The sequence below is a fragment of the Stylophora pistillata genome, chromosome 6 (assembly GCF_964205215.1).
Source record: "Stylophora pistillata chromosome 6, jaStyPist1.2, whole genome shotgun sequence".
NCBI lineage: Eukaryota > Metazoa > Cnidaria > Anthozoa > Scleractinia > Pocilloporidae > Stylophora > Stylophora pistillata.
The window spans coordinates 27,798,487-27,821,839 of record NC_142524.1 but is presented as its reverse complement, the minus strand read 5'-3'; the positions used below and the strand labels follow the sequence as shown (position 1 = coordinate 27,821,839).

General features: G+C 39.4%; 3 protein-coding genes across 3 annotated transcripts; 1 reads left to right on the top strand and 2 right to left on the bottom strand.

The window, feature by feature from the left end:
* On the bottom strand, positions 1 to 8,189 carry LOC111334945 (coiled-coil domain-containing protein 42 homolog). Its single transcript, XM_022940756.2, has 10 exons — positions 7,968 to 8,189; positions 7,816 to 7,867; positions 6,295 to 6,471; positions 5,715 to 5,872; positions 4,833 to 4,915; positions 4,204 to 4,313; positions 3,021 to 3,080; positions 2,657 to 2,767; positions 2,053 to 2,169; positions 1 to 856 (listed from the first exon to the last, which is right to left on the bottom strand). The coding sequence occupies exons 1-10, from the start codon at positions 8,036 to 8,038 to the stop codon at positions 641 to 643; spliced, it is 1,155 nt and encodes a 384-aa protein (XP_022796491.2). The 5' UTR covers positions 8,039 to 8,189; the 3' UTR covers positions 1 to 640.
* A 2,315-nt stretch (positions 8,190 to 10,504) lies between these two features.
* Positions 10,505 to 13,560, bottom strand: LOC148729232 (uncharacterized). Its single transcript, XM_088763287.1, has 3 exons — positions 13,341 to 13,560; positions 12,155 to 12,234; positions 10,505 to 11,395 (listed from the first exon to the last, which is right to left on the bottom strand). Exons 1-3 carry the CDS (start codon positions 13,471 to 13,473, stop codon positions 11,345 to 11,347), a joined length of 264 nt encoding a protein of 87 aa, XP_088619413.1. The 5' UTR covers positions 13,474 to 13,560; the 3' UTR covers positions 10,505 to 11,344.
* Positions 13,561 to 13,586: 26 nt separating this feature from the next.
* LOC111334952 (uncharacterized) lies at positions 13,587 to 22,621 on the top strand. The gene is made up of 4 exons (XM_022940762.2): positions 13,587 to 13,787; positions 14,879 to 15,279; positions 15,998 to 16,163; positions 21,794 to 22,621. Exons 1-3 carry the CDS (start codon positions 13,722 to 13,724, stop codon positions 16,065 to 16,067), a joined length of 537 nt encoding a protein of 178 aa, XP_022796497.2. The 5' UTR covers positions 13,587 to 13,721; the 3' UTR covers positions 16,068 to 16,163; positions 21,794 to 22,621.
* The last annotated feature ends 732 nt before the right edge of the window (positions 22,622 to 23,353 follow it).

Below are 23,353 nucleotides of genomic sequence, written 5' to 3'. Positions count from 1 at the left end.
TACGCTACTATAAGAAATCAATTTATTACAGTAAAAAATTTGCATACATACACAATAAATATAATTTCCAGCATTATACAATTGCTTGAGACGAGAATGCAATACCCTGTACGTACAAAACGCATTCATAAAAAAGGGAGAAATATGAGAAAAGAACAGTAGAAAAAGTTAATGATTCAATGCTATGAAATGGTAGAGATCAACTTCGAATTCAAAGCTGATGATCAGTTATCAATTTCTATGTCATTTCCAAAAATACTGGTGAGTTTTTTTACAAACTACCCACCCTTTCCTTCTCTATTTTTAGGGACCAGCAGCCCACGCAGTCGGGAAAGTTGTCGCTCCCCCCCCCCTCCGAACCCCTGATGCAAAAGCACAAAATTCTTTCAGTTTGATTTCTCCCCTCGCCAATCACCTCTGAGGGATCACTGAACTTTTCTCAATAAATTAAAGAGAAATGCACAAATGATTTCAGTGTCGGGATCTCCATTATATTATGCAGGGTTTGTGGGCAGAAGGACAAAAACTTTTTTGAAAAACGATTGCGTCAGAGGTACACTTCTCGAGGTTTGGCCTAAGAACAATTCACATTCTCAGTTGCTGCTCAAGTGGAGACTTCTCTGCACCACTTCAATTACAGCTACGATTGCTTGACATCAGCAGCGAATCTCAGCGCCATCTGCACGTTCTTAAGACCTCTGGACGGACTAGACTTAAATGGCGAGTCTATCAGTGCATGCCGGGATATTCTGTTCTTGAGGATGCTTGATGGACTGGGTTGAAGTCCTTCAGAGGCTGCCGGGGATTCTGGGAGTTTCGCCAGCTTGAGGATGTCAGTGTGCTCTACGATGTGTTCCTAAAAAAGGAAGGGAGAAGAATTCATGTCATGTCAAGTCATTTCGTAATATCATTGCAGAGGATACAAGCTGAGAAACTGTTACTTTGTAGGATTTAGAATAAAAAATGCGGTGAAGACGCCTGACCTATTTCCACCTAAATCATTTATACACAACAAAACTTGCAGACTAAATTCAACTATTTTGGTGACACTCGGAAAAAAAAAAACAAAAAAAAAACAGAACATATTTTTACTTAGAGAAAACTCACTTGACTATACCTTCCAAATAACAGATGCAGCGACAAAACCAATCCTCACTATGAGTAAGTCTCAATATTAACAAATGGTGAACACCACAGCGTACACTATTGAGTTATGGATGCACGCGGGAGGTTGCTAAGCCCGAAAGTGGCGTGAGAGTCGCTCGAGGCGATAGCCGAGAGCGACTCTATCTTCTTGAGTGCTTAGCAAACCTCCCAAGCGCATCCATAACTCAATAGTGTACGCTGTGGTGTTTACCATTTGTTTTATAACATAACATTGATACATTGTAGCTAAAGAGTTCCCTTTTATTTAATAAATCTTACGTGACCGGAAAAAACAAGCGCGCGCGGAAAAATAGTCTTTGCATTTGCTCACGTCAGCAGCGTACACCCATGGGAAAATGGGGGACGCTAAATTGACCAATCAGAGCGCGCGCTTTGCTTTGGTTATGTTATAAATTTCGTTATATATACTACAATACTTCACGTTCTTGCACAGTAGAAAGTAAGTGAACTACCACGCATGCTCGGATTAGTCAATAGAGCGTTTTTCGATTGAATGTCGTAAAACAAAGACCAAAGTAATCATGACAGCCAATAATGTCGCGAGGAACCATTGAGAACAAAGCAAACTGCCTGAAGTACGGGAAAACGCGTAGAGAAAGTGTCGCGATTTTTCTGGATCAATCACATAACAAAGTTCACTAAGGCAGTCCCGGGTTACTTTCAACACTCGAAAATTGCTCTACATATCGTTAATTCAAATGCACTTACCAAAGCAAGAAATGCAACCCACCTGGCATGCTATGATATCACTAAAAAAATTTGTAATTCACTTCCCCTTTGGCCGCGATTGAAAACTATTTCTCATGTTTTCTCACCATTCTGCATGGGTTAGATTATTATAGCTGACAGGGTAATCGGAAACGGAGCTAATTATCAAACACCAACCTGAATTACTTTCAGCTTCGAATCGACATCGAGTTTCTCTACCGGCGTCCCTCGCAGTCTTTGACACTTTTCTGCGATGTTGTCGATTGCAAGTCTAATGCAGCCGAGCATTTCACTCTGCAAAACAAAACAAAACAAAACAAAACAAAAAAAAATATGAAAAAAAATAAACTGAGAATATAAGTCGCCACATTTCATGGTCAAGAAACGTAGTTACGCGTTTTATCTTTAGTTAATGTTCAAGTCGCTTTTTGGAATTTGAAACATTACCTAAAACGTAACGAAACAATCACCCCGTGGAAAAGTTATCTATTTTTATTTTTAGAGGGCGAAGAAGTGGGGTGGGGGCTGGCAAAAGCGATTCAAGCTTTGTGCTTGCCTTGCGCTTGTATTCACCTGCCCTCAAAACGGAAAAATAGAGAATAAATGGGAATGTTAAGGATAGAGAAGATGAACAAGGATGGAAGGTAGAGTACTGTTGCTGAGGTTTTCTCTTTCAAAACTATTTTGCTTGACTGGCAACCAACAGAGGTCTCAAAGTAACGATGCAAGTGATAGGAATGAATTGCAGCAAAGCAAAGATTTTGTTGCTAATGCTTCCTACCTGTTGTCTAAAGACGCCTTTACTACTGATTAAGAACTGATCGATTTTCTCCTTTCTTTGCAAAGTTTCCTCTAGTTTTTCTTGAAGAGATGCTAGTTCACTGTTCATAAGCTGAGAAAGAAAAAAGAACAAATATTATTAAAGAAGAGCTCTAAGAAAAATTGCTGGGTGCCTGAAGTCTACTCAATTTTCTCTGACGTTGCTTTATAAAATTAAAATTTTTCATGACTAATCAGAATTTACTGACTTCTGCCCAACCTCAAAGAATTGTTTCCCTTACTTTTCCCTGACTTGTGACAGTCACGAACGGGTTTAACATCTCACTGTCAAATGACATGTAAAATCACTTGGAATGGATACTCACCAATAAGTTTTGAGTGTGTTCTTGATTCATGTCTTGTAGCTTCTGCTGTTCAGCTTCAACCTAACAACATTCCAATAACTAAATAAATAAAAAATACTTAACTCTTACAAAAACAACACTTCGAGCTAAGTCAGAGCTAACCCCCTAGCACTCCTGACTCACTTTACCATTCTTTACACCCCAAATAATTCCCTTTACTGACTGCCTTCGTTTTACTGGGTAAACAGACCAAATAATTTGGTCTTATATCAAGATAAGACCCTCTCACTGAGAAGCTGCTCTGTTCTTATTAACCTATTAGCAAGATAACATATTGAAATTTCAAAGATAATTTACATGTTAACCAATTGTAGGAATTTAAAGGTTAATTGTCTTTCTTGATTAGAGGCTCAAGAGCTTAGGAAACTAAGTTTTGGTAGCCTGAAGTAGCCAGGGTAACCCTCTGGAATTAAGTCTCATTGTCCATTGCAGAGAGCCCGATTTTTGTTAAAAAATGTTCCCTGACAATTCTGTGGTAAGCTAACCAAGAGTTCGCCAACAGGTTTTATAACATAACCAAAGTAAAGCACGCGCTCTGATTGGTCAATTTAGCGTCCCCCATTTGCCCATGGGTGTACGCTGCTGACGTGAGCAAATGCAAAGACTATTTTCCCGCGCGCGCTTGTTTTTTCTGGTCACGTAAGATTTGTTAAATAAAAGGGAACTCTTTAGCTACAATGTATCAATGTTATGTTATAAAACAAATGGTAAACACCACAGCGTACACTATTGAGTTATGGATACACTTGGGAGGTTTGCTAAGCACTCAAGAAGCTAGAGTCGCTCTCGGCTATCGCCTCGAGCGACTCTTACGCTTCTTTTGTGCTTAGCAACCTCCCGCGTGCATCCATAACTCAATAGTGTACGCTGTGGTGTTTACCATTTGTTAATTGGTTTAGTTTTGTACATATAGCTTTGCAGAATGTTAACAGTTTGTATTTACACCTTTAGTTTTGTCTCATGTTAAAATAAAACCCCTCAAGAACTAAGTCCCTTATATACACTTTAATTCAAGAGAAAAGGACAAGTGGGCCCAGTTGTCTGTCCCTGAACAGGAGGAAAGCACCAGAAAGTTGGTAAACAACCAGTTGAATGTACAACCCCCCCAAAAAAACTGCCAGTATCGCTATGAATTCATACCCACCTGATCTGAAGTGTCCCCTAACATCTGTACCAGTGATTGATTAGTCGCACTTAGTGTTCTAAACCTCATCATGATTCCCATCAACATGGTGTCATTTGCCTCAAGGTAGTCTTAAGTAAACAGAAACAAACAACTTCCTTTCAAATACAGTTTTACACCCTAACATCATCATGCATATTCTCCATACATTATCTATCTATTAAGGAGCTGACAAAGCAAATTTGTTTAACAATCAAGAGCTTCTTTAATTGGTGATCATTTTGTTATATTCTCATGACCTTTAAGTGTGATTCAGGGGTGATATTGTAAGGAGAAATTAAATGCTAGTCACTCTTAAGGGTCAAAGGGTCAAAGTATCTTAAGACATGACAAATTAAATTTCTTTACACATACAAATACTAAGTATTTAAAACTCAAGTAAAATGCAGTTGTTCACGTCTGATATTTTTCTTGACAACACTATCATCCTGCCAGTTTCCACAAAAGCATCACACATTACCCCATTCAAAGTTTTTTAACAATAATTTTAGCAGATGCATGGCATCAGTAAAGTTTCATGCTATAAACAGCTTAAGGTGTCCTTATTTTACCTCAAAACATTAAAATAAGAAACTGTGGATGTAAAGTACCTTCTGGTAACTGATCAAGGACTTTCATTAGAAATTTTTCATACACTGAGTATTTTGCCAGCTTTTCCATCAGACCTTCTTTTCTGGTGATTAATAAATATAGTGATAAATAAATATGAATACTACTTTTCTCAGATTTTCCCATTTCAAGTCTTAAAAGGAAAGCACCAAAGTTCAGTGCCACCTTTGAAGTAGTTTAAGAAATGACCAACACTTTTTTGGCATTAACCCTTTAAACTGAATTAAACTGACAGTGGTAGCAAAACAGGGTTGTAGCTACGAAATTACACTTCCACCTTAAATTTGAAATGGTGTGGCTCAAATCTGGCCTTACCAAGCAATCGTCAGCCAAAACTCCAGCAGGCGATTCCCACTTTTTTTTAACAAGCAAATTTTACCAGCAGCCAGTGCTTAAGCGATGACCCTGGCAAAGCATTACTTTAACCCTTAAAGTACCAACTGAAGAAAACTTGCTTACTTCATTCAATCACAATGATTACTTTACAACAATGTAACAGTTAATATTGACTAAAAGTAATTTAATCTGAAGAGCTCTTCAAGTCTAGTATAAGGTAAAGTCTGTTTACGAGCCTAGTGGCCCATTAGGCCGGTGCTTAACTCCTGTTTCTGTTGCATGAAGCGACTAGGAGTATTTCTACTCCCCCCTGGATGGGATGCCAGTCCATCGCAGGGTTACCCCCAGCATTAAATTGCCAGTACCCATTTATACACCTGGGTGAAGAGAGGCACTGTGAGAGTAAAGTGTCTTGCCTAAGAACACAACACAATGTCCCGGCCGGGGCTCAAACCCGGACCACTCAATCCAGAGTTGAGCGCACTAACCATGAGGCCACCGCACCTCCACAAGTCTGGTATGCATACCTTGTTTTCAGCTGCTCTAATTCAGTTGACAAAACATCAAGCTCCCTATTTTTTTGAGTTTTAAGTTTAAACTCTGTTTGATACTTCTGTATTGCTCGCCTTCTTTTAGCATCATTTTCTTCTATAAACTTCTCAAACTTTCCAACTCTTTCACGAATCTACAAGAAATTACAATTCTGTATTAAATCCTTCTTACATTTTTGTTAAAAAAAAAAACAGTAGCTAATCACTAATTGAAGAAGTTTAGATTTGTGGCAGAAAAACTGTATGAAAAGCTAATTTTCAAAATTAAAGCATCAAGCAGTTGTCTCATCTTACAAGTAAACTACAAGTATGAGCAGACCATCCTTTTCAGCAAAGTCAATTGCTCGAGTGTGAAAAAAATTAGGGAAAGAATAAAAGTTGTGGTTTGGATGCTGTGCAGAACTATGCGAGTGAGTTGTGCAACAAGTACGTATCACACTAATCACAATTTTTATTTTTGTCCTAATTTCTTCTGACTCATGCAACAGACTTCACTAAAAAGGAGGGACTGCTTGTAGTTTACTTCACTAGTAGATTTGAATTTTTTTTCTTTCACCTGAGCTTGTTTCTTTTTAAGTGCTTCCTCTTTTGCCTTACATGCAGCCATGCGTTCTGCAAACTGACGCCTTTTGATATCCAAATCTTCTTGAACCTTTTCAACTTCAACCTGTTTCTTGAGTAATAGAGTCGACTGCACTGTGTTGAGGCCTGTGTCAAGCAACTTGCCTGCTGACTACAAATTAGAAAAAAAAGAATATTTAATCAATATTCAAAAATTTGAGGAGTGAAGAAATTGGGGTGAAAAAAGACAAAAAGCAACTAAACTTGAGAGAGAAAAAACAAACAAACAAACAAAACAGTAGAAAGGGTCTTTCATTTTCTGGGGATGTTGAACTGCTGTCCTGGACAAAGTAGTGTTAGTGGTAAGAAGCCTGATCATAGCCCTTCCTTTGCAAGCCTGACTTAGTGTATTGCAAGGTTCTTGCATTTGAGGTCTGTATTGTTTTCTAGTCCAAGACATATTCTCAGAGCTCCCCCTCCCTCCCCCCCCCCCCAAAAAAAAAACTGTCTGAGAAACATGAAAAAATCCCGGAAAGCTAACTGCCATCGACATATGGTCACGTATCCCATAGGTGGGAGAAGTGGACATTCTCTCCTTGCTTCATGATAAGAAAACCAAGAATGGGCAGATTTTGACCACTCGGCCATTAGTTTCAACCTCAGTTTCAACTACCAAGGCAACATATAGTTTCTATATGCATGCAGTAGGTGCAGAGTTAGAGTCAACCTGGTTCGAGACACCCAGACAGTGTGTACAGGTCACTACCCACATCTTTGACAGAACTGTACTGGCCTTAACATAGATGGTGGCACTGTGCCACTATATATTGAATGGTCAAGATTAATTCACGATAAAAGTGCAAAGCATTGTTCAGCATTGACTTGTGTTCGATCGATGATGATCATCTCGTGTGGATAATTTCGTTTTTAAGCAACAAAAAGTTTTTTATTGTTTAGATGAAGGTAGCCGACGAATGTCCTCTAATCAATAACGCTGCGTGCAGCGAGTACTTCTATCTACATCATGAAATGTTTATATCATCCACTCAGGCTGACACGCTTGCAAGAAGTAACATCGTGACGAGGGAAGTTAATTTTGTACAGACGCTTCGCAACTTTTCCGAATAAATGCCCACGCTTACAGCACGGTGCATGCTATAGTGTAGCACCGAGGAGTGTATGCAATGAGTTTCAGAAAGTGAAAATTACGTTGTGATGAAAAAAAAAATGTAAAAAGTTGGACATTCAGTTTTAATAAATTTGCGGTAAAACGGGATTAACAATTAAGTTCGAAGTGTTGGTTGCATTTCAACAATTTCATTAGTTCTCTAGTATCTCCATTGCCAACTTGTCTCACCAAAAATTGCTCAAATAACAATGGAAAATTAACTCCTATGGATTCCTACGGAGGTTTGGACAAAGAAATGTTTACCTAAGCAAGAGCTATGATAATCATGAAAGCGCTCATTAAAACCGGAACAAGATGTAGCAATTACATGGGAATAATAGAAGATACCTCTTCAACAACGGCAAATTTGCGAATCTCGGCGTCATCTTCCTCGTCGTCTCTGTACGAAGGGAAAACCACAAATCAGATAGATTAGGAGTGCTCGTGCAAGTACTAAATAATTCACAAATTGTGACATACAAAGGTGAATTGACTCTTACCGCAACTGTGTCACAAACACGTTCTTTTTCTGCGGTTCTAGTTCAAGCCTGTATGATCCTTCCGCCGACATGTTTGTCTGTTAAACGTATCCAGCGTCGTCGAAAAGAAAGAAAGGAAATAAAATTTTCTAAACGTTTCAGTTAAAACGTTTGCACAGCTGTACTTCCGATGGCGTTCCACGATGTTGCATTCTACATGTTCGAGAATCCGTTGGTCTGTTGCCATAGCTACACCAATTTCGAGCGACTTAAAAAAAATATCAGTACCGTGTAATGGACTACTGAAAAAGTACCGGAACTTGATAACTCTCTCCGTATGTTGATTTTAATTTTTTTAATATATCGCTTCAGGACTGATATGAAGATGAACACAACATCCTGTTTCCGATGTCAAAATGATAATTATAATAATAACTTTATTTCAGTGTCAAACTTCTAGCTAGCCTGTAATACGCTTACTAATCGGAGACACCATCCTACCTAAAAAGTACAATAATCTTTAGAATTTACAAACTTCTAGCTAGCCTATAATAGACTTACTAATCGGGGACACCATCCTACCTAAAAAGTACGATAATCTTAATTTACAATGATAAAATCTTTAGGCTAAAAGTAATTACATACAATAATAAACAATGATAAGGAACATATCTAGAATTCGAAATATAAACTCCTTATGCTACAGTCAAACTAAGACTTATTTAATAAGATCTTTAATGTTCCTTCGGCTCTGAAATATATATTAGGAAGTGCATGTGGGACAGTTTCCGTTGCAAAAGTCGTTCACCCCCAAGTTAGCGAGATCTCTTTTCCTAATATTGGCCATAAAGGCCGTTTATCTGTCTCTCTTGGTCTCTTGTGCTAAGTTTGGATCAGAGTCGTGGTCCAAAGAACGTAGGTGAATGTTTCCCATACCTGACACTGTTGAATCGTGGGATATAGAAATCAGAATTTCTCAAATGGTAATTAGATGGCATTTCGCTGAATAAGTCCAGTATATTCTTAGGGAGCAACTTATGCTTGACCTTGAACATGAATATTGCTATATTTTGAAGACGCTTATTATATAAGGAAGTAAGATTAGCGCGTTTTAATAAGTTGTTATATGAAAAATTCCAATTACAGAAAACCGCCCTGAGACCTCTTTCGTTCACGCGTTCCAGTTTCTTTCTATCCGACGCCTTACAAAAATGCCAGACTAGGCTGCAGTATGTAAGCTGGGGTAAAATCGCTGTCTTGTAGTATCTGAAGCTTGGCTTCGGTAGGGATCAGTTTCCTGAGCCTCATTAAAACACCAATCAGCCTACTTGCTTTTTCACAGATAGTTGAAATATGTTCTGAGAAATGCAGATCCTTGTCTACAGTGACACCTAATAATTTAAGTCCCTCAGTGATGTTAATGAGATAGCCATTTATGTCTCACGTCAACTGAGATGGCTTATGTTTACTTCCGATAATCATGGCTTGATATTTGTTTAAGTTGCCAACCAAATGGTTTTATTTGTACCATGCCGACATTTGTTCCCCTTCATACTTGATCCTTTCCATAAGGACACTTGTTACTATGCGCATAATAGAGTTGGTGGTCGTCAGCATACATTGAAAGACTAACTGAACGGTCCCGAGGTAAACGAGATCGTTTTGGTAAATATTCCATAATAACGCTCCAAAATTGGAACCCTGAGACACAGGCAGCCCATACTAATTGGCTTCCAGTCGCTGATCGCAGCTCCTAGTTTGGCCCTTCCTTTACGGTCCGTAAAAAAGGAACGCATTAATGTTAGCGATTCTTTAGAGAAGCGGTGTGCCTGCAATTTAACCAACAATAGAGTTGGATGCATTGTGTCGAAGGCTTAACTCATATCTGTCGATAATACACCTACGGTTTTTCCTATGTCAGTAGCTTGTTTCCAGTCTTCAACTAGCCGAACCAGAGTTGTCTCACAGCTGTACAGCTTACAATAGGCCTACATAAAGGGATCAAAAATCGGTTCCAAGAATTTTGATATTTGTTTACTCAAAAGCTGTTCAAATACCTTGTTGACCACTGTCAGAATAGCAATAGGTCTATAATTACTCTTCTCCAGCTGATCCTCTTTTTTGAACACTGGGATCCACTCGCCCTTCTTCCATGGACTCGGCCAATACTTCTCCAGAATGCATTGATTAAAAATTTCAGGAAGTGGGCCTGCCAGCTCCTCTGCCGCTATTTTCAAAACGTTTTGTGGGATCATGTCTAAACCAACGGTTTTGATAGGATTTAAGTTCTTTAAGCTTAGAAGAGTCTCTTGAACTGATATCTTACTGAAGGAAAATAGATTAGAATCCCATCTACTGCTTATAGCACGAACACTTTGGTGTTTGCTGCATTCTTCTGGGGTAAAGTTGCGTGAAATTTCCTGATAAGATACTTTTATTCCTTTAACCAGTCACCAGCCAGGTGTGCCCTTGAGTGCAATAGTTCAAATTAATTTCAACAGACAGCATGCCATAGGTTTCGCCAGAACACTACAAGAAATTTGTTTAGAGAGCAAACATATTTTTAAGCCAAATTTTTTATTTATTTACTTATTTACCTATTTTATAATAGATACAGTCAAACCTTGATTATCTGGACCTCAATCATCCAGAATTCTAGATTATCTAGACTTTTTCTGTGGTTCCAATTTTGTTATGAAAATAACAAAATTGTTTTGAACTCTGTTCTTGAACGTTTTAAAAAGTGTTCATACGAATGGAAAGACAGAACAAAGTTGGCGCTATCTAGGTTATGAAGCTTTGAAGAATGATGGAACTCTCAATGCATACAGAATGTTTTTCTGACTTACAAACTGACTTTCTTCAACATTTCAGGCTAGTGTAAAAACATTTTCATTTATTTTAATTGTCAATACACACTTTTAAAGGGTTTTTTTTTTTGTTTCTTTCACAATTAAACGTTGCTTTCTTAATTCAATCAGTTTTTGTTCCCCATTAATATTCATATTCTCTATTATCCGAACCTTAGATTATCTGGACTACTTCATCTAGTCCCAACGAATCTGGATAATCAAGGTTCGACTGTAGAATGTTCTGAGCAGCTGATAATCAATAAGAACCTGTTATAAAAAAGAATATTACACTTGGAGTGTCATTTCAGTTATGTCCAAAAAACCCATCCTGAAATTCCTGAATTGCTGAACATGTTCATAGTGCAGGCGTCACAAGATCTTGTGCTGCAGAATCCAAGAAGTCCATGGAAGTCCACAACTATTAGAGTCACAAGAGAGTTCCAAGCTGTTTTTTTTTTCAATCCACTCCATAATAACTGCTTTGACTTCCCATTATTAGTGCAAACAGATTGCCAAAGATCTTTTTCTTTATTGTTGTCTTTAGAGCTACTGGTCCTCATCTTCTTTGAAAGGATCTCTTCTTTTTATTTTGAAAAGCTGATTAAATTCAAGATGAAAAAAAAAATTAACTGGCTAGTAGCATATGAACATCATTGATTTCTGAGTCAAACTCAAGGGAGTTCTTCTTTCAACCAAAAAGCCCCTCTTCACCCAGGAATATAAGTGATCACAATTCATGAACAGCTAGGTAGACCAATTCACTTGGTACAACTTTGGCTTACAATTATCACATTCACCTTTGGTTGCTCTTAAGGCACTTTTACAAAAAAAGATCATATAATTAACCAATTTTTATCACTTTTATGTATCAATCAATTCAATGCTTCAACACCCCCCCCCCCTTCCCATGCAAACCCATTCAAATTTCTGCCTACCCAGGTCAAAATTGTATTCAAATGCTCCAACAAATATTGAAAAATTATTTGTGCAATCAACGAATGTTGTAGAATTTAGCAATTTCATGTATTAGTTTTTGGCACTGCTGTTAGGTTTTCCACATGCAAGCATCATTTTACCACTGGAAAATTTTCTCTCTAGGTCATAGGTTCACAAAAGCAGACTGTTTACTTTTAAACTCCTCCATTTAAAACATGTGCATTGCACTGGAAAGACTTGACACTTATGGTTCAAATTCCCCACCCTAACCAGGCAAGGGTCAAATGTTAATGGGTTGTGTGGGTGGGGGGGGGGGGGGAGGATGTTGAAACTTCAAACCAATCGGCACATTGACAATGACAAAGGAAGGGGGAAGTATAGCAAAAACAATACCATTCTCTATTGAAGTCATAAACTTACAGGACTCTTTGCCATTGCTCTAAGGTATTCCTCAAGTTTTAGTATTGCAGGTCCCTTCTTATACAACTCTTCCTCGGTTGCTGTAACGAAAAATAAAGTAAAATAGATTCTTAGGATGCAAAATTATAGTAATAACATAAAATCTCTTCAAATCAAGGAAACAGCAAGCCCCCCTACTAGCAACCACGAAAACTAATGGAAAAGCTCACAGCCGGTAAGCAACAGAGTTTTTTCTCGGTATAAATTCATCAAGACACTTACAAGTGATACTGGAGACCCTAACCATTAAAAAATTCAGAAAAATCTAAAAATTTTGATTTGACTTTGACAGATCATTTCTAGACTCGGACCAGGGAAGGAAAGAACAGGAAAAACCTTAAAACCACAAACAAAGCTATAATTACGTATGATGCACGATCCTCGCAGTAGAGAGCGCTATTTATGCAATAGCGAAAATCAGGCCTGTACAGGATTTGAACCACTGACCTCTGCGATACTAGTGCGGCGCTCTACCAATTGAGCTAACAATTGTGAGCAATTGTAACAATTGTAACAATTGAGCTAACAATTGTGCATCATATGTATCTACAACCGCAGTTCAAAATATATGAACTTCATATATTCATTGTAACCAAAGCTATAATTATAATTTGCCAGTTTAGTTTTCTTTTGCCCTATTGTTATTTTCCATGACAGACAGTAACACTCTACAACTATTTTTGTTGTTCAGTTTTTTTAGTATCACGGTAAAATCCTAAAATAAGCTTTTTTGGCAGAATATATCCGTCCACAGGGGCCGATCCAGGATTTAGTCAAGGGGGGTTCGGAGAATTTTTCCCCTACTGAGGGGTCCGAGATTTTGAAAATTAGGTCTTCAGAAACATGATTTCTAGCGTTCCGAGGGAAAATTTTGGGGGCTCCACCGAAACACCCCTGGATCCGCCCCAGGTCGATACCAATAAGCGGTGCCACCCTTCTCCCCCCCCTGCTTGAGGAACATGGGCAGTGCAATAAACGCACCCACAGTATTTACAAGTATAGCCTTTCACCATTTGGAAAGATTTCCTTGATATTATCTTACGCTATTATAAATAGACCAACAAATTTTTTCATAAGCCTCTAGTCGGGATGACTAAGAGAGAGGATATCAAAGTTTGCCGGTGAAAGCATGCGATCATGCACTTACGTTTTATTCTCTCTCCTTTGTACCACTTGTAAACCAGGGCAGCTTGAACACAAGACATCATTGCGATCATAGAATAAAGAAGATGGTTATTATATTTATCTGCAAAAAGGCGCCAACGCCACCAAGGATTCATTGCCAGCGTGTTCTTGATCACAGAAATAAGTCAGCTACCGGTCTCTCCAAAAGCAACCGCCGCCATAATTGTTTTTCATGCGTTAACGCTGACCATTCTAAGGCGCAGGAGGACTTTATTTACCAGCTAGTCCCCACTCTGGTCCCTTCATGTGACAATCATATGATAAACTAGTCGTTCCGGGATATTTGGAGAAGTTTTGAAGCTATCGAATATTTTGTCGCTGGGGGATGGAGTAAAACTGAGATATGTCTGATACAGAGGAACCTAAGAAAAAGAAAGCGAGACTTGAGAAAACTGAGGAGAAAGACCAGGTTCGTAGTTTACTAGAAGGCTGGGTAATCTGAGGTGTTCCGCGGAATTCAAGGGGTCTCGAGCGAGGGAATGTGATGGAGGAGCTAACTAGAAAACCATGGATAGGGAAGGGGAAGGTTTCTGGTCTGTGATTTGAGAGACGGTGGACTGTTATTTTTAGAAAATAAATAATATCGAGGTGAGCTGCGAGTAAAAATTAGAGATTCTGAAAATTTTAAGACGTCGACAGGATTCAAACCCAACCCCCCCCCTCCGCCAGACAGTTTTCTGCATTTGATTGGAGTTCACCTGCCAGGAACATATAACTACTTCTGCATCACCTACAGGTCAAAATTTGATTTATTTCATTTGAATGTGATCAGATTTTTTGAGGCAATGAAGACCCCATTTGAACGTGCATCTCTCCAACGTGTGCCTTCTTAGCTCAGGCATGGGTTTTCTTTTCAAAGCTTTGGTTTTTCAGGCTTCTTTACCACATCAACTATTTATTTGAAGGTCAACAGTGAGGATCGTTTCTCGAGTTAAATATTGGTTAGCCTTCATGCAGATGTTAATTATCTGTCCAGGAATGGATATACCTGCAGGCTCAGACCATAGAGATCCCGGCTCTCTAATCCTCATCCATATAAAAATCATTTTCTTTGTTGTGATTTCTGTAGTTGTGGCTGCACCTACCAGGATCATTTCTTCACTTTTTATGGTGCATATAGCTCTTCAGACTGCATGGCAAGCAGAGGCAGATCCAGGAATTTTTTATTGGGGGGGTCCAAACTTTGGTTCAGAAAGGACTGTTGGACTCTTTTGAGGCAAATTACTTCTCTCCCACACCCCACACACCCCCTCCCACCAGTCGCCGTTGCACGTTATATAATTCCTTGGCCGCTTACCATTTACTTGGATTCATTAAAAAAATCAGCCAGTTAAAAAGTGATATACGATCCTGTCTCAAAGTTGTAAGTGTCCTCCTAGACCCTCTCCCTGGATCTGCCACTGGCAAGACAGCACCTGTTGAGAGGGTTAGGAAGGGGGAAAAGAGGGGGGACACAGGACCTGACCAAAACAGCATTTTTATCCGAGTTTTCTTTTTCAGGAATATGTACAGAAAACATTACTAGAGCAGCTAAATCAGTTACAAAAGGTTCTGACAACCATTTTAGCTGAAGCTCGGCAAAATGCTGAAGAATGCATAGAGGAGTTTGTTTCAGACAAAGTGCGTAAAATGGGGACCATGATTGGGCATTACTTTAATGCATTCCAAACACTGAATGTTATGTCAAGGAGAGATATAGATGAAGAAGTTGCCAAGGTCTGTCATGATCAATCTATTCAAGTTGCAGCTGAGGACCTCTTTCAAGCAGAGGATGAATGGAACTCTTTCCTAGAAGAAACAGATGCAAAGATGAATCCTTTATGTAAAGACAACACAAAAGATTTAATAGAAGGCTCACATGGACCTTGTGATCTGAAAGTTATTGATGTACAAACAGAAAGGTTGGTAAAATAATCAAATTGATATGATGTATGCCTGTTGTAATATAAATATTTTCATTGTGTACTTGGCAGACCACCAGCATTTTCATAGAAGACCTGCAAAATTTTCCATAGGCATCAAACATTTTCTGAAGATGTTCCAAATATTTATAACATGTCCTAAAGATTTGACACAAACATGTAAAGTGCTTATATGCCCTCCACCAAATTTAAGGTTCCAACTGATTAAGGATTATGGGTTTTGACTTTTTTTCTCTTTTATCAATTGGCTCAAGTTCATTAAATGCTAAACAATTAAAAAGATGGGTCAGCTATGCTGTGATGGCTTAAATTTCTCAGGTGGATGTGAGAAATTGATTGGCACACGTGAGTCGCCAGTGTCAGAGTTTTCTATCCACAAGTGTAAAGGTTGGCCAGTATTTATAAATACCTAATCAGTCTCCTCATTCAAAGGTCTTATTTAGAGGGGTGTGCAAAATTTGTAACTGATTTTAAGTGGAATTATTAAAGTAAGGGCAGCATGGTAGAGTAACTATATTTTGATATGTTTATTAATTAAAATAGGTACATTTGAGTTTTAATAAATTCTGAAATTGCTATTTTAGTCCAACAGTGTAGTACATTCTGGATATGTTAGAAAAACAAACTTTTTTGATATGTTTGCTGACCTTATTAAGCTAGGTGAAAATGATTGCATTACTTTTCTTCCTATTGTTAGGAAAGTCTCCATTCAAGATTTGCTAACATCCACATCTACAATTTTTATACTTTTGCGCCACTTTGCATGACTGCCATGACGTGACCATGTGGCCCAAGTTGAGTCACAAAAGACAAAATTTGAGGCCCTGAATGGAGAAGTTGTAATCATTAGCTTTGGAAATGTGGTGAGTACATGGAAATCTTGAGTTAGTATCTTCTTAGTTCTGCAGTTATCTGTAATAATCAGCCCACTAAGTGGATTGGGTTGTATTTTGGCTGGGGTTTTTTCCAAGTCTGGGTTTTTTATCTCTTTTTTTGTTTTGATAATAAATACAAATCATATTTCATATATGTGGCCTCGAAAGGAGTAACCAATGAAGGGCAGAAAGTAGCGTTGCTGTTCCATTCAGGAGGTATTGAGTTACAAGAAATTTATTGCACTTTGGTGTATGAAGATCAAGATATTTCATTTAACGATTGCATTGCAGTCCTGGATAACTATTTTACACCAAAAGTTAATATTCCATTTGAGCAATATGTTTTCCGCCAAATGCAACAGATTGAAGAGGAAACTATCGATCAATTTGTGTGCCGTCTACGCCAGAAGGCTATATCCTGTGAGTTTCCAAGCATGGATGAAGCCATCTGTGATCAGATCATCGAAAAATGCAGAGATCCAAAACTTCATCAAAAATTTCTCGAGAAATCAAGTGAAGCAACCTTGACTGTGCTGCGAGAAACTGCAAGAGTCTATGAAGCTGTTAACACTCAAATGCAGTCTATGGAAAGACCTGAGCAGGTGAACAAACTGTCTCCGAATGATCGACAAGCAAAGAAAAAGGGGACAACAGGACAGAAACCTGGAAAAGAAAGGAAATGCTACCGGTGTGGTGGAACTGGTCATCTTGCACAGGACATGAGCTGTCCAGCATTAGACAAGACTTGTAATAAATGTGGTAAAGGTGGTCACTTTGCAGCTTGTTGCAAGACAAAGTCAACCAAGAAACCTAGTGGAAGAGACCGTTCAGAAGGAGCTAATAAAGTCTCAGAAGAGAAAGAAGAAGAAGGTAACTATGTTTTTGTGTTGGTTACGAAGAGTTGTCATGGCTCGAGTGGTGTCATTGATTTGTCTGTTGGAGGTGTGCAGTTAAAGAATGTCCTTATTGACTCAGGGGCAACATGTAACATTGCTACGTGGGAGAATCTTAAACAGAAAGGAATGAAGTGCAAATCCCAAAAGTGTGAAAAGAAGCTGTTTTCTTCTGGCCAAACCAAACCAATCGAGATTGTTGGAACTTTTGAAAGTGAAATTCATTGTGAAGAGTCTGGAGAAAAGTGTGTGGATGAGTTTACTGTTGTTGAAGGTCGTGGTAAAGCTCTGCTGGGAAGGGATACAGCTGAGAAGCTGAATGTGTTGAGAGTTGGACCTCTGAACTCATCACAAGCACGCTCAATCACAAGTGAAGGAACTTCTGTGGACATTGTTAAGAACTTTATATGCTGATGTTTTTTCTGGAGTGGGTAAATTGAAAAATTTTCAGCTTAATTTGCATGTGAACAAAGATGTTAAGCCTGTTGCACAGCCTGTCAGAAGGTTACCCTTTGGTTTAAGAGACAAAGTTGACAAGAAACTAGACGAATTGCTTAAAGAAGACATCATCGAGGAAGTGCCTAGTGGTCCAACAGAGCGGGTCTCACCTCTGGTGGTAGTACCAAAACCTGATGGAGACATACGAGTCTGTGTGTATATGAGAAGAGCCAACGAGGCAATCGAAAGAGAAAGGCACCCTATTCCCACTATTGAAGAGGTTGGTTCTACATGACTTAAATGGGTCAACAGTGTTCAGTAAATATTAGATTTAAAGTGGGGCTTCCACCAGGTGGAACTTGAAACTGAATCACGTCGTATTACAACCTTCATTACACACCGAGGTCTTTTTCAATACAAGAGGTGAATGTTCGGAATTACCTCAGCTCCTGAGAAATACCAGAAAATCGTCAAAGATATATTGATTGGCTGTAAAGGAGTTGCAAATAATTTTGACGACCTGATCATCCATGGATGTGGAATCAAGGAGCATGATGAGAATCTGCTAGCTGTTCTGTGCCGTCTTAGAGAACGTGGATTGACTCTAAATGAGAAGAAGTGTCAGTTTAGACTTCCAAAATTAACATTCTTTGGACGTGATTTGAGCAGTAAAGGAATCGCTCCTAGTGAAGAGAATGTCTGCAGTTCAAAACGCTAAGTCTCCACAGAGTATCTCAGAGGTCAGATCTTTCTTAGGCCTTGTACTGTCACGGTGTTGTGCCAAGTTCTTGCCAGATTTTTCCCAAGTTGCCGAACCGCTCAGAATGCTGACGAGAAAAGACCAACGATGCATGCTCAGCAGAAATCCTTCCAGAAACTGAAAGATTTGCTAACCCAGGCAGAAACACTTGCTTACTTCAAGAACGAATGCAGGGCACGCATTGTTGCTGATGCTGGTCCCACAGGCATAGGAGCTGTCCTCACTTAGCCACAAGTTGGCCTGTGTAGAGTAATTTCCTATGCATAAAGAAATCTTACTAATGTGGAGAGGAGATATTCCCATACGGAGAAAGAAGGCCTTGCCTTAGTATGGGCCTGTGAGAGATTCAAGCTGTATGTTTTTGGTCGAGAGTTTGAGTTGGAGACTGACCATAAGCCTTTGCAGTGCATTTACAACAAGTCTTCAAAGCCGTCTGCACGAATAGAACGATGGGTCCTTCGCCTACAGGGTTACAAATTCAAAGTTGTCTATCGCCCTGGTAAGACAAACATCGCAGATGCTCTCTCAAGATTAAATTCTGTGAATCAGAAAGATTGCAGATTGCAGATTGCAGATTGCAGTGGTGAGAAAGCCGACTTCGTTAGAGTACTTGCACAAGAAAGTACACCAGTAGCTATGACTGCAAAGGAAGTAGAAAGAGAATCAGAGAACGATCCTGAACTGTGTAGTGTTAGGCACTACATACAAAGGGGTGATTGGCCACAGTGTAAAATGCCTCACTACTTGAGTGTGAAGAATGAACTTTGTGTGCTAGGAAAACTAGTGATGCGCGGAACAAGGATTATAATTCCCCAACGCCTCCGAAGTGAAGTACTGTACTGCGCTTAGCACATGAAGACCATCAAGGAATTGTGAAGGTGAAAAATCGGTTGCGAACCAAAGTTTGGTGGTCCAAAATAGACCACGATGCTGCACAAGTCTGCAAGAGTTGTCATGGATGTCAAGTAGTTAGAGAATTTTGTGCACCTGAACCTATGCAGCGGATAGAACCTCCCTCTGGGCCATGGCAAGATGTAGCAATTGATGTCTTCGGTCCTCTTCCTTTTGGAGAGAACTTGCTTTTAGTGGTTGACTACTGAAGCCGTTTCTTTGAAGTAGTTATGCATTCAACGACTTCGCGGAAGATGATAGAAGCGTTAACGCCAATCTTTACACGGTATGGATAACCCTTCAGCCTCAAGTCTGACAATGCACCGCAGTTTGTGTCAGAGGAATTTGAAAACTTCCTGGCTACACATGGCATCCAGCACCGGAAATCTCCACCCCTTTGGCCTCAAGCTAATGGCGAAGTTGAGCGCCAGAACAGAACTTTGCTAAAATCACTCAGGGTAGCTGAAGTAGAAGGGAAGAAATGGAAAGATGAATTGGATAAATTCTTGTTGGCCTGTAGAACCACCCCTCACTGTAGCACAGGGGCAACCCCAGCATTCCTCATGTTTGGAAGAGAGTTGAAGACAACGCTTCCAGAATTGCGTCCAAACAAAAGTGTTCTTGATGAGAGCACGAGAGATCGTTACTGGAATCAAAAGCGTGCAGGTAAAATGTATCGTGACAAACAAAGGCATGCTATCGACAACCCAATTACACCTGGAGACAAGGTTCTTCACAAGAACACCAAGCAATCTGGAAAGTTAGCTGCTAATTTTGATCCCAATCCTTACACTGTTCAGACAAAGGAAGGGCAAGAACTAACCATCCACGACTGAGCCAAAGAGTAGACCGTCTCGAACTGTACGGATGCCAGCTAAGTTTAAGGACTTTATGTTGGATAAGTGAACAATTTTGAGAGACAGTGCACTCTTAGGATTGTTTATGTTCCGGATAAGTGAACAGTTTTTAAAGACTATACTCCGTTTAGACTGTTTCTTGGGAGTTAAATAGACTTAAACTTCGTCTCCAAGGTTTTCACTTGTCAGACAACGAATTCGGCTCTCCCTTGGGGTCAAAGCAAGGAAGGCCACGGACTTCCAGGATCTGTTTTGCACTCACCCCGCCTGAGTTGGTGGACGATGGTGCGCTTGAGTTGCTTTCTTGTTCTTCGGGTGTTCCAGTCGCGGGCATGATTTCCTTCTCGATAAAATTATGTCACGAATTCAATCTTTGAGCACTTGGAAAATTATCCTCGTCGCCAAATGTAATGATGGCCTGTTAATACCCAGATAAGTGCAGATAAACTCAACGTTTTATTTAATCTACACTAGCGAGCACGCCATGTTACAGTACCATGATTTTTAGCACACCGATAACTCTATATAACAGTAACGAAATGTCTAAACACTACAGCAAGGCACCAGGAAAATTGAACCATCATCAAGGCAACTTTACCAGGGTCATTGTTTTCATGTAACACCAAATTCATAGGAATGGGCTACAAAAGGAATCTCTGCAAACAGATTAGATGCAAAAATTGTTTTCAAAAAATTTTTAGAACTCGTACCAGTCATAGGTATTAAGGTGCAGTTATTGCCATCGTGAATTTTTGTCTATGATATAAAAACAGACACAAGTAAAAGGGAAAAAAATTTTGTTTTGTTTTCATGTCGGGAGCACTGACAAATCTGTGGTGTCTTCACTGTGTTACGTGCACGAATGACCAACAAATGTCCGATAACAAAGCATATATGAAAATAGACTCCCGAGTACGATATATGGCACGCAACAAAAATGTAACAACAAGCAGTTACCCATTTTAACTATTATTTGATTAGTTTTACATTGTCTAATTGACTTAGGTTAAAGCTTAAGTTAAGCAGTTCATAAAGCAGGCTTACAATCCTTCATGCCGTGTAAGTGTACGTCGTCTTGATCAACTTCCCATTCCAACATCCGCCGACTGAAGACCACAGCGCTTGGCTTTCTTGATTTATCGCATTCTTTCCTTGTACACAAATTCTTCCGGAGGACTCCATAGTAAACTCTGTATTCTCTATCTTCTTCCTCTCTCGACTATCGTCTTCTTCATCTCTTTCTTCTCTCCGGATATCGCAAGGTCAAAAGGTCATAGCCTCGTCACATCATAGCTTCCACAAGTTCAGTCAGCAAGCCACGAGGGTAAGCCCTCGGGCAAATCTCTTTTGTACTTCTCACAAGCCAGCTGTTATACATTTACTTTAGTTATCTAGAATGTTCTATTACTATTTATAGCGTATTACAAGTTGTACTATTTTTGGAAACTGCTGAGTCACATGAAAGAAGTTTCTGGAATATTACAGGTTATAGATAATTCTAGAAAAGTCTGGGATTGCGTGACAGATTCAGTAAAAATAATTCGATCCTCGTAACAACTGCCAATATTAGCCTCTAGATTTCACGTCATTTTTTTTTTGTGTCATTCATGTCCTGAGCAATTGCAAGTGTCAGGAGAGCGCAAGGAGTGCTCAAGGAGTATGCAAGGGTGGAGTCACAAGTGAGAAGACGTGCAGCAGCACGTGTCTCCCTTCCACAGCTTGCACTGTGATTGCCTCCTCTCCCCTGAAAAATACTAATTGTCATCTACCAATTTTCAGAAAGGAGCAAAAAAATGGCTTCAAGACACAAAGTGTGAGTTCAGGATGTTTGTTGACCCAGAACGTCAGCTGTACAATGCACTTGGTCTGAAACGCTCTGTGGCTAAAGTTTGGAGCATCTCTGCCCTTATTTACTATGCAGAGCAGAAGCGCGCCAATAGGAAACTTGTGGCCATGTTTGAGGAAGATGACCCCACCCAGATGGGTGGAGACTTTGTTTTTGATAAAAATGGTAAACTTGTGCTAATCCATCGCAGCAAGGTCTCAACAGACAGGCCCTCGGTAGAGAATCTCCTGGAGTGTGTTAGGGATCTTAGTGCATTCAAAACTGAAGAGGGCAGTTAAAGTGACTCTGGCACCTTGCCATTAAGACTTTAATTTTATGTGTTTCTGCTAAGCAAGAGCGTCAGATGGGCCATCTTGTTAATAGACCCATTTCTCACGATAATTTAGTTTGTTGTTAGTGACATTTTTATCTGATCAACTACTTCACGAGGAACCTCTCTCGAGCATTTTTCTAGTTGTCACTGGATTACAGTATTATTCGTGTGCTTAGTTTATTGTAGACGCGGGAATATCCAATATCATGATTAGAGGCACGTACAGTTCATAAGTACATAGAAGCTGAGAATGATAGCTTTGACTGAAACAGGTGATGAAGTCACTGCTGGAGGAAGAAGCTTCGTATATGAGCTGTTAAGCTAAAAAAGGAAAAAAAGTAATATTTCTTTTAGCAGGTATTCACTATTATAATTTTAGTCATGTATGATAAGCAAATACAGAGCGCAAGTAAAGTATTGTACTCGCTGTATCGTGAGTAAATCGAAATTCTGTTCTGTGAGTTTGAAACTGCCACCATTGAAAGCATTTTACAGGGTTCGACACCAGTCTGCCTGCATTACTAGCCACCGGGCAAGTGATTTCTAAAATTTGCTGGCCTGTTACACAACTTGGTAGCCCGGATCAATTTCCCTCGAGGTTTCCTTCATTCCCAAACACGCAAATCTTCCTCTAAACTTATTGGTCTTTTAAAATGATGAAGAATGGTGCAATGGCTTCAAGTGCGAAGCGTTGATAGGGAGAAGACTGGGGAAGACATTGACCATTAAGCGTAGAGTCTGGGATTTAGCGATGTTTGCGATCGACACGCAAGACATAAAAGGACGCCAGAAGATGAAAGGGTTATGCCTTCTTTATTGGTATTATCATTACAATTTAAACTTTTTAATCAACTGTGAACTTCAAGTAAACTAATTATATGTAATTTCTTTCAATTTTTCTACTAGCCGGCGGGCTATTAAACGTGGTTTTTTACTAGCCCGACCAAATTTTTACTAGCCTCGGGCTAGCGGAGATTTCGAACCCTGTTTTACTGTTTTTAACGACTTTTGTGCATGTTTTGTTTTGACCTTCAGTCGCCTCTGAGAAGGATTTGACGACAACGCTGCATCAAGGGAAGTCCGAACCTTTGCATATGTCCCACCATACCCCGCGATCTTCACGATGACAGCTTTTTCCCCCAAATAAGGTCTTCCATTGCCACTTGAATAAAAATTAAGT